The sequence below is a fragment of the Schistocerca americana genome, chromosome 5 (genome assembly GCF_021461395.2).
Source record: "Schistocerca americana isolate TAMUIC-IGC-003095 chromosome 5, iqSchAmer2.1, whole genome shotgun sequence".
Taxonomy (NCBI): Eukaryota; Metazoa; Arthropoda; class Insecta; order Orthoptera; family Acrididae; genus Schistocerca; species Schistocerca americana.
In genome coordinates this window covers 666,683,090-666,699,179 of record NC_060123.1, presented here as the reverse complement: position 1 = coordinate 666,699,179, position 16,090 = coordinate 666,683,090, and the positions used below count along the sequence as shown (strand labels likewise).

Here is a 16,090-nt window from a genome sequence, read left to right as displayed (position 1 = left end):
GAACATTTTTGCCACACTGTCCTAATGTACGTGTTCATCAAACAACCCACATTTATTTCTGAGGTTATCCCCCACAGCGTTGCTTATCTGTTAGCACTGACAACTCTATGCAAAAGCCACTGCTCTCAGTCATTAAGTGGAGGCCGTCAGCCACTGCACTGTCAGTAGTAAGTACTCTAAATTTGGTATTCTTGACATACACAAAACAATATAGATCTTGAAATAATGAAATCCCTAACAATTTCTGAACTGGAATGTTCCATGCATCTAGCTCCAATTACCATTTCTGTACCTTTGTGTACACAATACTACTGCCATCTGTATGTGTGCATATCGGTATCTCATGACTTTGTCACTTCAATGTATTTACCAATTTGCTTCATTTCACATACCTGAACACTCTTCTGCATGGGGTTTGTGAAACACAATATGTGAATTCATTAATTTTATTTGTTGCTAATTATAAAAATAATCAAAATAAAAAATAATTTCCATGTAGATTTTGCGTCCTTTTCTAGGACTCCTAGTGGGTTTTTGTATTTTGGTATTAAGATCTACCACAAGTTCCCACTTAGTGTTGACTAAGAAACAAACACTCACTATAAGTTCAAAAGAAAATTAAAAACATACTACATGGCTACACCTTCCACAACTTATCTGATCATCTAAGATTCAAGGATTGAAGATGCTCATTAGACACAGAGGTATACCCAACAAGGGGCAGGGAGGAAGGCAGCTGTACTGTGCCACATACGAATAAAACAGTCTACAGTTTTGTGAATTTAACTCATACCCTACTTCACCAAACAGATGCATCATTTCACTGTCACTTTCTACAAAGTCAGAACATGTAATAGATAGTAACAAGCACTCCCCCTGAGCCATTTGTTGTGAAGTGAAATATTTTGCTGTTCACCACCATTCACCTTGCACTGAAAATGCCAGAAAGCTCCAGGTTCTAAAACCTTCCAGCAGCAGCATTGCACCCTCGATACGATACTTTTCTTTTCTCTCTCTTTTTTCTTTTTTTTTTTTTTTTTTTTGGCATGTTGAGATAAAAGAAATTATCCACATAGTCAAGGGAGATTGAAATTTGATTGTGATGGGAGGAGGGCAGAATTTAACAATATTGAGAAAAAAAAGGGAAGAATATATATGAGAACATTGACTGGGGGAAAGGAATGAAAGGGAAGTCACCTGGTAAAATTTTACACAGAGCACAATTTAATCATAGCTAACGTATTATTCGAGAAGACACTTGAAGGTTTCAGACCAAATATATGATAGTAAGAGAGAGATTTCAAAACCACACTTTAAACTGCAAAACATTTCTGGAGGCAATCCATACACATACAATAGAAGGAAGAGCAGGATGAAGCAACAAAACAAGAAACAGGCTAAAAGGACACTAGCAATCTGACATGGACATAATTCTACTTAATTAAAAAAATAAATAAATAAATTGAAACTGCTGTTGTACCAGAACATATAGCAGCATCACAAGAAAAAGACAAAGAGATGAAGAAGATACACCATAAAATGTGTAAGTTCATGAAACAGGTTGAATGTGAGGAGAAGCTCATTATTGTATGAAGGATTTGTAATACTAACAAGGAGGAATTGGAAAATGAAGGGATAATTTAATCACTTTATTTCTAGACTAAAAATAAAAGGTTGAGCTTTGTTGAAAGAGCCGGCAATAGTAACACTGCTCAGACATTTGGCACAGTAACAGCAGTTAATGCAAGCCTGAGTAAGTTTTCAGGCCTGTAGTTTTATATCCACAAAAACACAATCTTCTCGTATATGCATACACAACATCTCTGGTTAATATAAATGAATAACCCATCATCTATATAATAAGGTTCTGAACTATAATACAGCTGTTCTGTCCAATTGTTTCATTCTGTTTCAGGAACCCAGAATACTGGGATGTGGTGATAGCAGGTGCCTAATCACACTGTTCACCTGAATATAAGAGCCATACACACACACACACACACACACACACACACACACACAGCTCTCTGAGACTTCAGACGTGTGTGCAAGTTGCGCTTGTGTGTGTGTGTGTGTGTGTGTGTGTGTGTGTGTGTGTGTGCGTGTGTGTGTGTATTTTGTTGGGACAAAGGTGTTAAGAAAACTCGTTAATGTATCTATTTTTGTGAAGGGAGTTTAAAATATTTTAACAGAAGAAACAAGTGGAAAAGTGGGGGAGCTTCTAAAGCAATAAAACCAAAAGATAAGATGCACTTTGGGAGAAATTGATAAGTTTTTTGACAATCCTTATTGACTGAAAAAGTGGGGTAACATGGAAAATTACAGATGATAAAAGAAACTAACAAGTAGATTATTTATTAATGAAACAAAGAGTCAGGAACAAAGTGTATTATAGGAGGAGCTACTTCGAACCTGACAATGACAGTGTCCTCGGCTTTGTTCTCAGAACCAAAAGTAAGAGAATTTTAAAATACACTGCGGACTTAAATTTATCCTACAAAATATTTGGAATGAAGGTAAGTGGTATTATCTTTACGTGAAAGGAAAACATGCCAAAAGAAATAATGCCTAATAATGACTGTGTAGTACGAAGTGACTGATACAGTAATGAAGTACCATAGAGCATACGAATTAGTTCTCACAGGCAAGCAGTACATAGCATGCAGCAGATGATGTGACAAAGAAAGGCCATTCTTAATTCCTCCATGTTCAAAGAGAGTGTTGATTCTGCAACTGTTTGTTTAATTAATGGAAACTGCTGCAATCGCTATTGAGAACTTTACTCAGTCCACTACCAGTTTCAGTATTTTCATGAACGTGTTTTTAAAATCTTTCTGAGGAACTTTGCTGTAGGAAAGGCACATCATTTGATCAAACAGATGTCCAATGATGTTGCTTCTTGACTGTACAGTTTCTCAGAACCACTTATAAAGAGCCTAATGTAAAACAAGGTGGTAGAGGATTCAGTAAAGTTCTCAACAGCAACTGGAGTAGTTTCCATTACTTAAATAAAGAGATTAAGCAATTACAAAATTTATGAAAAGATATGATGACAAAATCAGGCAAGCATCTAAGTAAGAACATGAACAGAAAATCAACAATTCTGAAGAGAATTACTGCGTATGGCTAATGAAAAGACAATAGATACAGCACAGAAGAATGATAAAAGGAAACACTTTAGAAGCTGCTCCAGAACTTTATTAGAAAGCAAAGGTTTACGTATAATGAAGTAAAATATGAGGGTGAAATAATAATATAAGAACACAAAAGGATGTCAAACATTTGAAAACAATATCTTGATAGGATTGGGGATGATATAATGCTTTTGAAAGCAGTAGGCAAAAATGAACCCAATGACTTGTATAAATGTTAAATTTATGGATTTGTTAAATTACCAAAGTACTTTAAGATATTATTATGGTATAGTGCAAACAACAAAGAAACAATTTATCAATGAATGAAAGCTGTACTGCATACTACTTTAGCATCTCGTGCATCTAAAGAATTGATAAAAAGGACATTAGTATAAACAATAGCCTATAAAGTGGAAGCCCAACTCTGAAGTGAGTTCAGAAGAGGCAGAAGAACGTGGGTAATAGTGCTTATAGGACAGTATCGCAGACAGACTGACCAATGAATATTCTAACAAATAAGAATATATCTTGAGGGACCATAAGAAGGAGTCAAAGAGAATCTATGGGGTGTTAATGAGGTTAAAAAATACCAGTCTCACTATGGGTTAGCCTAAAGGCAATAAGTAAGAATAAAAAATATATATGTACAATCTTTCATTTCAAAAGGTTAAATTCTCATTAAACTATCTATTTATTAACATAAAATTCATTAATAAACTTGTTATTCAAAATATTTCTTTGATACTGACTTTATCATATGCTACAGAAAGAACATAATCATGAGAGATATACAGATGTTAGCTGGCTCCAAGTTACGCAATAAAAGGAAAGAAAAAAAAAATCCTAGCCTAAACAAAATGACGCAATAGAATCATTGTTTGTGAACAATGGTAGAATGCGTACATTCTGAAGTAAAAGTTACACATATCTGGGAAAGAGGAAAAATGAAAGACAAAAGTGAAGAGCCACTGAAAATGACGAAAGTTCCCTTGCTAAACTAGTATCGTATTATCTGTATGGGAAATTAGTACTTCCAGTGCTCCCAGTTGGTGCACATTTTGAGGATAACAAATGTAGTGCATCAGGCCCATAAAGAATGCCCTTTCATTATTAGCAGTTTATAATCTCTTAGTGCAGTTTACAATGTAGTGCCTAGGGATTTCATTTCAATCCTGCTTTGCAGGGTAGAATGTCCGATACAGACCACAATCTCAGCAGTGTTGAATGTTTCACTGTCATTTCAAGGCTACACTGATGTCCTGAAAAACAGGCTACATTTGTTATTGGCAAGTACAAGGTCAAACAAGATTACCAATCATGTAACTGAAGCAATATATGTCATTAATTGCACAAAGAAATCCAGCAAAGTCAGCAAGCAATTGTGCGCAGGAAGTACAGCTGCCTTAAAAACTGTAGTTTTAGGTTCTAGTGCCCCACTTTTGCCTGTGCTGGATGGGCTCTTTTATTATGGAAGCAGCAATATTGAGATTGGTCATTGATATAAATAAACTACAGTTACCATTGTCAAGAGGCTGAGTTCAGCATGTTTTGCATCCCCCATAGTATTGACCTAAAAATGTTTGCGCATTTTCATTGCTTGTCATCTTACAGAATTATCTTATGGGGTAGTGCACGTACAGTAATTAAAGTCAGCAGAAGCAAGCAGTAAAAAGTAGATAAACATACTTCTTCCATATTCCTTTTTTAAGGATCTAGGAATTTTTACACTCACTTATGAATACATTTATGCCTTAATTTTTTTCTGACAATGAAAATTAGTTTCAACTTAACTGTGGTCTATATAATCACAATACAAGACTCTCTATCTAGGGTTCTGAGTGGAGTTACATACTCTGGTGCGTAGGTGTTCAGCAAATTCCCATCTACTATGAATCAAGAAATGGAGTATATCAACTGGTTCAAAAGAAGATTAAAAACATATCTCACTAGTCATACTTTTTAGAAATTATTTAACTACCTAGCTTCAGTGATTGAAAAGTTCTGTAAGCTACATGGCAATCAGAGCTGTTCATTTTAAAGCAGAAAAATTGGTAATGTACTGTCAACAGGACCCAGTTTTACAATTGTAGGTAACTATTTTCTTTAAAAAATATATATGTATTCAAGTAAATATTAATTATCAATAGATAAACATCTCCCATTTGGTTTAAGTGACAAGCAGTAGCTCGTTTCAGAGTAGCTGCTTGAAACGTAATAGCCCATTAGGACCCACTCAAAATGAATATTTTCCAGTCTAATTCAGGATCGCACACGTAAACAAAATAAACTCGTCTAGAAAAAATTATAACTGAGAAAATAACTGTTTAATCTCTTTCACTTCAAAGTGTAGAAGCTCTGTAAATGAAGGGAACAATTCCCATGAAGAGAGCCTCTAGTAATTAATAAAAAATGTATATGTATTATTGTTATTTCTTATTTGAGAACTTATTCTCGAATAAAATAAGACATGTACTAATATCGTAATGTACTAGCTGTTCTGGAGTAAATATACAATCAGGTATGTATTTTCAATTTTTTGTATCAATTTTAATTGTTAGTTAATCAAATATTCATTATAAACAATGCCGAGGATTGTTCAGGATTGTTAAGAAAGTATAAATAGTTACAGTCATGTTGGCAGTGTGGGTCAGTACTTTGAGTGTATTTAGACAGAAAGCATGTAGCTTGTTGACCTTGACTTATTTCATTATTGTAAGTATGTTATAACTTATTTCAGATTTGTCAAGATGCTTTTAATGAATTTGAGATTATAATAAATGTTCAGTGGAAACAAAAAACAGGATTAATTATTTAAAAAAATAACTTTATAGTTTTTTTTTTTTTTTTTTTTTGTTTTTTTTTTTTTTTTTTTACAGTAACTGTCTCAAAGACTTATGCTGCGACAGATTGCCAGATACAACGAGTGAAACAACCCCTAAGAATGTTATATGCTTTCCTTGTAATTTACTTCCTTAAGTTTACCTGGCACAAGCATGAATAGCATTAATCATTATAGTGATAGTTTATTGTTCGTACAGTATACAGATTACGCTTCTATGATTTCCATTGAATCTTGTTAATGTGTACCTTAACTCCTCCCACAAACCTGAAGGCTTTCCTTCACAAAGGACAAGATGAATGAATAAAAAAAATTTTGAGGGACATTCAATAAGCAGTGCAACACACATTTTTTCTGAAAGCATGTTGCTTTTATTCAGGATTCTAATACATCATATCATTCCCCACCCTTTTGGCTGAAAAACCTTATTTTTCAACATAATATCCATTCAATGCAACAACCTTACACCACCTTACTGAGAGGGCCTGTATACCCGCACGGTACCACTCCACTGGTCAATATCGGAGAAAACATCTTGTTGCATCAACAACCAATGTTCGACAAAAAAACTGTCATGATCAGCCTCATAATGTCCAAGGATATCCAAACAGATGGTCCTTCATTGTTCTTTATGATCTTCTGTTAGGTAGTGAGGGACCCAAAAGGCAAACACCTTTGAGTACTCCAACTGCTGGACATGTGTGTCAGCACTACCAGCAGAGATACCTACTTGGGCAGCAAGGTGTTTGACGGTGATACATCAATCACATCGAATAACAGTCTCTACCCATTCCAACATTGTAGCAGTCACCACTGTGTGCAGCCAAGCAGCATGTGGGAGATTGGACAGGTTTGAATTATCTTACTACGATGATGACAGACTTCACTCAGTGACTCATCATGCATCATGCATTTGTAGACATTCTGTGAGCACCTATGAATATCTATGATGATGTGGTTTTCTGCCAAAAGAAACTCAATGACAGCTTGCTGCCTGGAATGCACCACTATTAGACACAATTTTGAAGGCTATGTATAGTGCTGCCCACATATAGGGACTTCAAAAAACTATAGAAACTGAAGGGGGAGTGTGGTGTCACCGCCAGACACCACACTTGCTAGGTGGTAGCCTTTAAATCGGCCGCGGTCCATTAGTATACGTCGGACCCGCGTGTCGCCACTGTCAGGATTGCAGACCGAGCGCCACCACACAGCAGGTGTAGAGAGACGTCCTGGCACTCGCCCCAGTTGTACAGCCGACTTTGCTAGCGACGCTACACTGACCGATACGCTCTCATTTGCCGAGACGATAGTTAGCATAGCCTTCAGCTACATTTGCTACGACCTAGCAAGGCGCCGTATTCAATTGATAATTAATATTATGAAGCATGTACCGTAACGAGAGATGTTCTACAATTGTGGATTAAAGTTAAGTATTACATTATCTACGCACTTTATTTGCAATTCTCAAGATATTGTCCTGTTCCAGACCTCACGCCAGTCAGCGTGTAATTAAACGCGTGCATTTCGGCCTCCTCTAGAAACACTTCAGGGAGTATTCTACTATGACGCATGACAAATTCCATGGTTTTTCAGCTGAAAATGGCTGAGAAAAAAACATGTTGCTTTACTTATTGAACACAACTTGTAATTAATTAATTAAAAAATATAAGGCTCCCAATAAATGATAACACAATGTACGTGTTACAGTTTGCAGATGACCAAATGGTTTATCTGAACACTGTGGTGTTACAAAGTATATGACCAGACAACTGATACAAGAATATAAACAGGGGCATTGTCGAGTGCATAAACATTAATAAAATAAAATACACAGTAACTGGTAGCATAAATGAAGCTTTAGAATTGGAAAGAAAGATATAAACAATAGCATCTATTAGTAAATATAAACATATAGGAAAGGAAATTATGAATGACAGGAAACAAGATAACAAGACAATCATGTTTATTGAATTTATTTTTGATCTAATTTCTGTATTTCTTTGTTTTTGCAGTTGTGTTCTTCAGTCCAAAAGTTAATTTGATGCAACTCTCCACACTGATCTACCCTGTGCAAGCCTCTTCATCTCCGAATAACTGCTGCAACCTATACCCTTTTGAACCTGCTTATTATATTCAAGCCTTGGTCTCTCTTTGCAGTTTTGACACCCCACACTTCCCTGCAGTGCCAAATCAACAATTCCTTGATGCCTCAGAAAGTGTCCTGTTAACAAATCTCTTCTTTTAGGTAAGTTGTGCTATAAATCTCTCTTTGGCTCAGTTCAGTCCAGTACTCCTCATTAGTTTAGTGATCTACCCACCAAATCTTCAGCATTCTCCTATAACACCACATTTAAAAAGCTTCTGTTCTCTTTTGTTTATAAATGCTGAACATTATATGGGTAAACCGAGCGAGGTGGCGCAGTGGTTAGACACTGAACTCGCATTCGGGAGGACGACGGTTCAATCCCACATCCGGCCATCCTGATTTAGATTTTCCATGATTTCCCTAAACTGCTCCAGGCAAATGCCGGGATGGTTACATTCAAGGGGCACGGCCGAATTCCTTTCCCGTCCTTCCCTAATCTGATGAGACTGATGACCTCACTGTCTGGTCTCCTTCCCCTAACAACCCAACCCATTATATGGGTAGATCAGGTAGATCACTTACCTAATGAGGACATACTGAACTTGAAGAACTGCTTATCTTTCACATTTCACTTCTGTACAAGGCTGCACCAAGGCGAATATCTTCAGAAAGTTCTTCCTAACACTTATTTAGTTTGGATGGTAACAAAGTCTGCTTTTTTAGAAATGTTTTCTGTGCTGCAGGCAGTCTACATTTGAAATCCTCTCTACTTCAGCCATCAGTTATTTTGCCCCCCCCCCCCCCCCCCCCATATAACAAAATTCACCTACTATTCATCTTCCACTTTCAGTGTCTCATTTCCTGATCTAACTCTTTCACTATCACCTGATTTAATTTGACTACATTCCATTACCCTAGTTTTAACTTTGTTGATATTCGTCTTATAATCCCTTTAAAAGACAATATCCATTCCAGTCAACTGCTCTTCCAACTCCTTTGCACTCTCTGATGGAACTACAACACCATCAGCAAACTTCAAAGTTTTCCTTTCTTTCTTCCTGAACTTTATTAAATGGAATTCTTCAATACAAACACCTAAGAAATAACACCAAAACAAGAATATGTTAAACAATAAATAGGAGCATCATTAGACTATTTCAGAAATATGGGCAACATTTGAAGTTACTAACTGCAGAGGTAGCTTTCTGAAGAAGTTCAGCAAGAGGAAGAGCAATGGCTTTTTTTTCCAAAGTAGCTACTTTCCACATATCAGCAAGGTACTCTTAAAATATTTACCATAATTACCAATGAAAGGAGATTAAGCACTATCCATATTCATTATTAGTATGCTTTACAGAAGCAACAAAAACAATCAGTCCAGATCACAAATGCTGTTTATTTTTATGGTAACTTTTTAGAATATTTGAATTCAAGGATGTAAATTAGTATATAAATACCTGATAGCATTCTGTGTAAAGCTATATAAACACTTGCTACATGGTATTACATCAAAACAATGACTAACTGATTTCAGTCATACAGAGACCATTTTTCAGACTGGTAATGACTCCACTGGTGATGTATGGAGTCAATGTGCAGACCCGCTGTAAGTGCAATAAGTACTGCATTGACAATGGGTGCTTCTTGCATTTATAATAGCTCTGCACCTTGACTCCACACATCACCATTGGACCATTGGAGACATTACCGGTCAGAAGATGGTCTTTCTATGTTTGAAACTGGTTACCACACCCTAAACACAAACAGATTTGCTACCTGATTGTTTTTATTAGATTATGATACAAGTTCTTTGATGTTCCAATTATGAGTTCAAAAATTGACAGAAGTAGTTTGCAGTGGCTGTTTCTGCCATTGAAAGTATAGTGATGTCACTTATTACATGTCCATAAGGACTAATTCATTATAGGATTTATGAAACATGATGTGTGAATTAATGAACTTTTGTTCATGAAATATGCTCACATTTGTTGATTGTGCTCAGTTTTCTCATGTAGTATACATCTAATGACCTTTTTTGAGTTTTCTATTATCTGCAAGTAACAGCACATTAAAAAGTTGCTGACTCAGTTTCAGTAACAGCCATGTTTCCGTCTACACATGATTACTGGACTTCTACAAAATTTACATGTAACATTGCAATTTAGGAGAGTCTGGGATTAATAAATCAGACCATATCACCCTTTTTATCTGACAAATGTATGCACATTCTTATGGTAGTGGAAGGTATTGGTGGGTATAAAAATTGTAACAGAGCTGACAACTATATGAGAAGCAGTCTCATTGCTTAGGTATTAGAACTCTTGACTTTGAATTTTTTTAATATTAGCAAATTTAGGCATATTGATGAACATATATTTTTTCATTTCTGGCATGATCATATAAATGTAAAATATTAGAAAAAATCATAAGAAATCAAATTGCAAAATTAGCACATTATGTGCCTCTTACCCTACAAAACTTTGACTGGAACTTACTTCCACATATCAGTTTAAATAACCATTACTTAATATGTCAGTAAATCTTATTTTTAGTTTATTTGATTCTCTTGAGAGTTTCAAGTACACACAGAACCTGACCATAGACAGTTTTCCACCAGATAGTTTCGCTGTCTTATCTTTCATCTAATAATTACAAAAGTAAATCAACATCAAACCTACAATAAACAACTACAATCAGTCAATAGCAAAATTTAAATGAGATAACTGTGGTACACATAGTACAGGCCTTTCATTGGTTCCAGATCTGGCTTATAGTCACCAAGAAAAAAGAAGATAGGGTGTATACACTTTGAGATTGTAACTGAAAAAGTGAACTGTGAGGTCCACTGTTGACTACATATGTTAGATGAAATCAATTATATCACGAAGAGAAAGGATTAGAAGAAATGGTACTGGAATCAAGAGTAAAATGGCATTATGAGAAGGAATATTTAGAATAAGAAGGGGTGGTGGGGGGGGGGGGGGGGGGGAGGGGGGGAGGGGGGGAGAGAGAGAGAGAGAGAAGAGAGAGAGAGAGAGAGAGAGAGAGAGAGTTGAAATTATAATTCTACCTTTTGTATGTGTACTCTATTACCAGTTATAATTCTTCCAGTTATGTGAAATGACCAAGGTAAGATACAATCTGTGTAAATCTTTCACAATATAATTTTCTCTCTCACATGTTAACTAACTGTTTTACATTCACCGTAATATTTTTGACATATTCACATATGCCATATACCATATGCTGTCTCCTGACTTGGAAAAAAGATCAGAATAAATCAAGCTGACCTCAATGAACATGACCCTCAGGTAGCCAAAACAAACAGTGTAACACTAGCTGTGTCCTATTTTCACCTAATGTACCACCCTGTATATACATACGTCATTCAGAATTCCCTAACTATTCTGTGAATGTGTTGTTGATCAAACTAATAATTAAGTATTTCTTCTCTACCTTCCAACTTTCCTTTCTCTTCTACCAAATTAATTAACTGTATTTCTAAAAACTACTACTCATACCATTTTTTCTTCCAATACATTAATTTGTAATTGTTGGTAAAGAGAAGTTCTTTCATTATCAAAGTTCCAGTTTCTTTCTGAAATTACTATTATTATTATTATTATTATTATTATTATTTGTTTTCCAAGTTCAAAGTAACCAGGACAGACAAAGAATGCTATGTGCATAAATAACTACAACAGTTTCATCCAGTCATTTATTTTATCTATTTTTCAGAGTTTCTTTAAACTATATTTTTCCTTCTTGTTAGATGTGTTCTACAATCTGAATTTGTTATTGCAACAGTTAAGTGAACACAATTTTCAAGACATAGGAAATATTTATTCAAGATATTTATTTCCAGTAAGATTCTTTGGCATGATTATACAGTAGATGTTACTAGCAACAGGAGTAATTCTTCTTCCAACTGCCAACCTCAGTAGTTTTCAGTTTATTGGATAAGTGGTTTCAAACACCTGTAAGTAGTATCTGTGTTGTTGAGCAAACAATAAGTAAGAAAGACTGCGAGAAAAATTTCTAGTTCTTTCAAAGAAACCAATGAGCACAGAAGGTGTCATAACAACATGGAGAAGGTAAGTAACATGATTTTGAAAAGAAATATTGCCTTTTTTGGCCATGTGGAACAAATGAGACCAGAAAGATTATCTAAAAGGATATTAATGTACTTTCTGGATAAGAAAATGAAAGAAGCGTTGTTCACAGAAGTTGGGAGAGATGAATACAAACTATAAGTTTCTCCTACAGATATCCAGGAGCATGATCTGCTTAACCCTCGCATTACCAAGTGGGGTATTCTCACTACCCCAGGTTGATTTTTTCCCTATAATAATGTTATCTGAAGGGCTACATGCCAGTGGTTTCATGACTTTGTACTAAAATGATTGACGTTGAATTCACACTCAAAACTGTCTAATTGTTTTGGCTTTATCATTGTTATTCAAGTCATTTATTGGTGGAATTGAGAGACTACTCTGCTTGGTATGAAATGTCTTATTTGTAGAAAAAGAAGATTTTGGGAAATATATCCGTCATTCATCTTCTTTGTTGAGTTTTGCCATAGAACCAATGTTTGTTACTGTTGCTGGTTATTACTGTTGAGTTGAATTTGACGTTCACTGTTGAGCTAACATTACATGAGTCAGTATTTCATCTGTAAGTAAGGATGTCCAAAGGACTTTCTAGTGAAGAGATCATGGAAATTCTATACAATTCTGATGTCAGTGATGATGAAAATGAATGGGACATTGACAATGAACTGAATGAATATATGGAACCTCTTGACAAAGACCACATCATAGCATCAGATGAAGCTGATGATGAAACATCAGAAGACACTACACATTCACGTGAACAAGAAGAAGAAGAAGAAGAAGAAGAAGATAATGATGATGAAGAAGAAGAAGACGAAGACACTGGAGATTTGTGTGTTTCTAGAAGTGGGCTACAATTTTCTAGTGAACCACCAAAAGGTGGGCAGCGTCGACGTCTCATCATTTTGAATGTAATGCCTGGCCCAGTGAATGATGGAAAAACAATCAATAACAGAGTCATTTTTATTATTTATCTCACCAGAAATCGTGAGCATCATTGTAGAAGAAATGAACAGGGAAGCCAAACGATTAATTTCTTTGTGGAATGCAGCTCAGTCTTCGAACAAAATGACATGGAGAGATATAAATGCAACTGAAGTGCACGCTGTATTAGCAATTCTAATAGGAGGTGGTTGAACTCATGGACATCGCACAAGTGCTTCCGATCTGTGAGGAGGTAATGTTGCCTTTCGGCAACCATTCTTTTCTGCTGCCATGTAAGGAAACTGATTTTTGTCTGTACTGAAATTCTTGCGATTTGACAACAGAGACATGAGAGCACAGAGAATTGAAGAAACCAAGGACAGGCTACAAGCCATCAAGGTAGTGTTCGACAAATTTGAATCTAACTTCTGCAAGACCTTCTATCCTTATGAATACGTGACTATTGATGAACAATTAGCAACATACCGAGGAAACTGCCCTTTTAGGGTTTATATGAAGAGCAAGCCCGGCAAGTATGGCATTAAAATTTGGGTTTGTGCTGATGTGAAGGCATCTTACTTATTACAGATCCAAATTTACACAGGAATAGTGGACAATACTCTGGAAGTGAATCAAGGACAGAGAGTTGTTTTGGAGCTGATGGAACCATTTCTGAATAACAGTCATGGTGTAACAACTGATAATTTTTTCACCAGTTTTCCATTGGCTGCTGAACTACTAAAATTACACACAACATTGGTTGGTACCTTGTGTTCCAATAAGAAAGAGATCCCCAAGGAATTCTTGCCAAACAGAAAGAGAGAAGTTCACTCTTCAATGTTTGGTTTCACAAATGACTTGACCCTAGCTTCCTATGTTCCAAAGAAGGGAAAGGCAGTAATACTACTCTCTACTCAGCATAATGAGAGACAAGTGAGTGGTGAAGAAAGTCAACACAAACCCAAAATCGTACTGCACTACAACAAAACCAAAGGTGCTGTAGATAATGGGGACAAAATGACAAGAGAATACAGTTGTGTTAGAGGAACAAGGTGGTGGCCACTAAGAATCTTCATGTAAATGATAGATATTGCAGCACTAAATGCATATATTCTGTACACTCAAAGATTTCCTGAATGACAGAAGAATAACTGAAGCTGACGTAAACTCTTCACAACTGAACTGGCATTTGGACTCAGCAAAGGCAACATGGAAGAAAGAGCCAAAAATATCAACACACTTCATAAAGAAGTACAAGATGCACTGAAAGCTTGTGGTATTGCAATTCCTACATCAGTGATCCAGACCCATTGTTCCAAGTTACCAACGCCACAAAGATGTCAAGATTGCAAGAGAAACGAAGATTGGAAAACAAGATTCTGTTTTATAACATGCAAGAAACCTTTTTGTAATATACACAGAGAAGAAAGTGTTACTGTGAAGTGCATGCAGTGCAAAAATGTACTTGACTGAAAAGTTGAAAAAAGTCTTGTGTCATTTTACTGCAGTGACTGTTGAGGTACATAGATTATTAATTTTCTGTTCGTTGAGTACTGAATTTAGTCAAAGATATTTTTGTACTTTGTATCTGTGATTTGATTAAATACTTCTAATAACCTGAAAAGCTGTTTCTCAATACTAAATAAACCCATTCAATGGAAATAATGATATCTGAGAACAAATATTACAATAAAACACAAAACTCTTTTGGGGTAGTCCAAATACCCCGCTTGGTAAAATAGAGGTGTGAAAAAGCTTGGTAACGGGAGGGTTAAGCAGAAATTACGAACACACAAAAGTTTTCACAGCCAATGAATCATCCTGTCCTCACAAAGCACATTATGTATTCTGTGTGTTGTATACTTTAAGCTACTGATTTGCAATGCGTTACTAAGACTATTTCAATATCATTGTGAGATGATCCTTGGATGAATAATGATAGATAAATAGGAAAAGTCAAAGCTGAAGACACTAAAGGGAGGGATCTGAGAGAGAAAAGGATGACACCAGAAATGAATGCGAGAGCATTGTACAACAGTTGAAGCTCAGAAAAAGAGACAGCAGAATTAACACGGTTTCTGGTTGACCAAAACAAAGAAAGAAGATGATGAAGAAGAAGAAATAAAACCATTTCGGCTGTATGCTTACAAAATTATACACTTTCATGCGATCAGCATTTTCTGTAACTAAAGATACTCTTATGTGTCAACTTTGGAAAATGCTAATTACAGATCTGATTGCATATTTTTCTAATCATATGTTTATGATGCTGTTATACATTGTATATCGGACAACACTTTCGTTATTTATGTGTATTTGAAAATAAAATATAAAATTCTAAAACTGGTAAGGGAATCAAGTGAAAACAGTTGGAAAAGGATTTACTCCAATTCCTAATTCTGTTAGTTGTTGGTCAATGCCGATCCACAAATGTGGAAAATGTTCTAGAAATCTGTGTTGTTATTCACACTTTGCATATCTGCTCTATAAATCTGTTATTATTGACACTCTGCATACCTAATTCAAAACCAATAGCCCAATGAGGAATTACTCACATTTGACACATTTTCCTTCCAGGCAGCAACCATTGCAGCATTCAGCATCTCTGACACACTGCAAAGACAGACAATCTCAATTAAAACATAATCTCGTGTAGTGGTTCATATTGCTAATACATTATTAGAAGAAGAACATACATAAAACAAAACAACTTACCATATATCGTTAAAAATATTTAAGTCACTTCGGCTGCTGAAACTGAATTATGATTTAGTACATAGACAATCAGATAAATAAAAAGGTAGTAAGCCTAGTAATTCCAGTCAGATATATCTTCATCTAGGTATAAACCAAATACCAGTATGTTGGAGAGAATGGAAATTTTAAACACGGGGACGGAAAGTCATAACATCACACATCAATGAAGACAAAGCAGATCTAGGTAACTGAGAAATCAGCGAGAAATGACTGATGTAATTTGATGTGGAGCTTT

General features: G+C 35.6%; 1 protein-coding gene across 1 annotated transcript in view; it reads right to left on the bottom strand.

Moving 5' to 3' along the window:
• The window catches only part of LOC124615328 (dickkopf-related protein 3-like), a 170,205-nt gene that overhangs the window by 70,236 nt on the left and 83,879 nt on the right, over positions 1–16,090 (bottom strand). Inside the window, exon 3 of the mRNA XM_047143127.1 lies at positions 15,654–15,711. Within this exon, the coding sequence (XP_046999083.1) occupies positions 15,654–15,711 (58 nt within the window). The remainder of the gene's footprint in view (positions 1–15,653; positions 15,712–16,090) is intronic.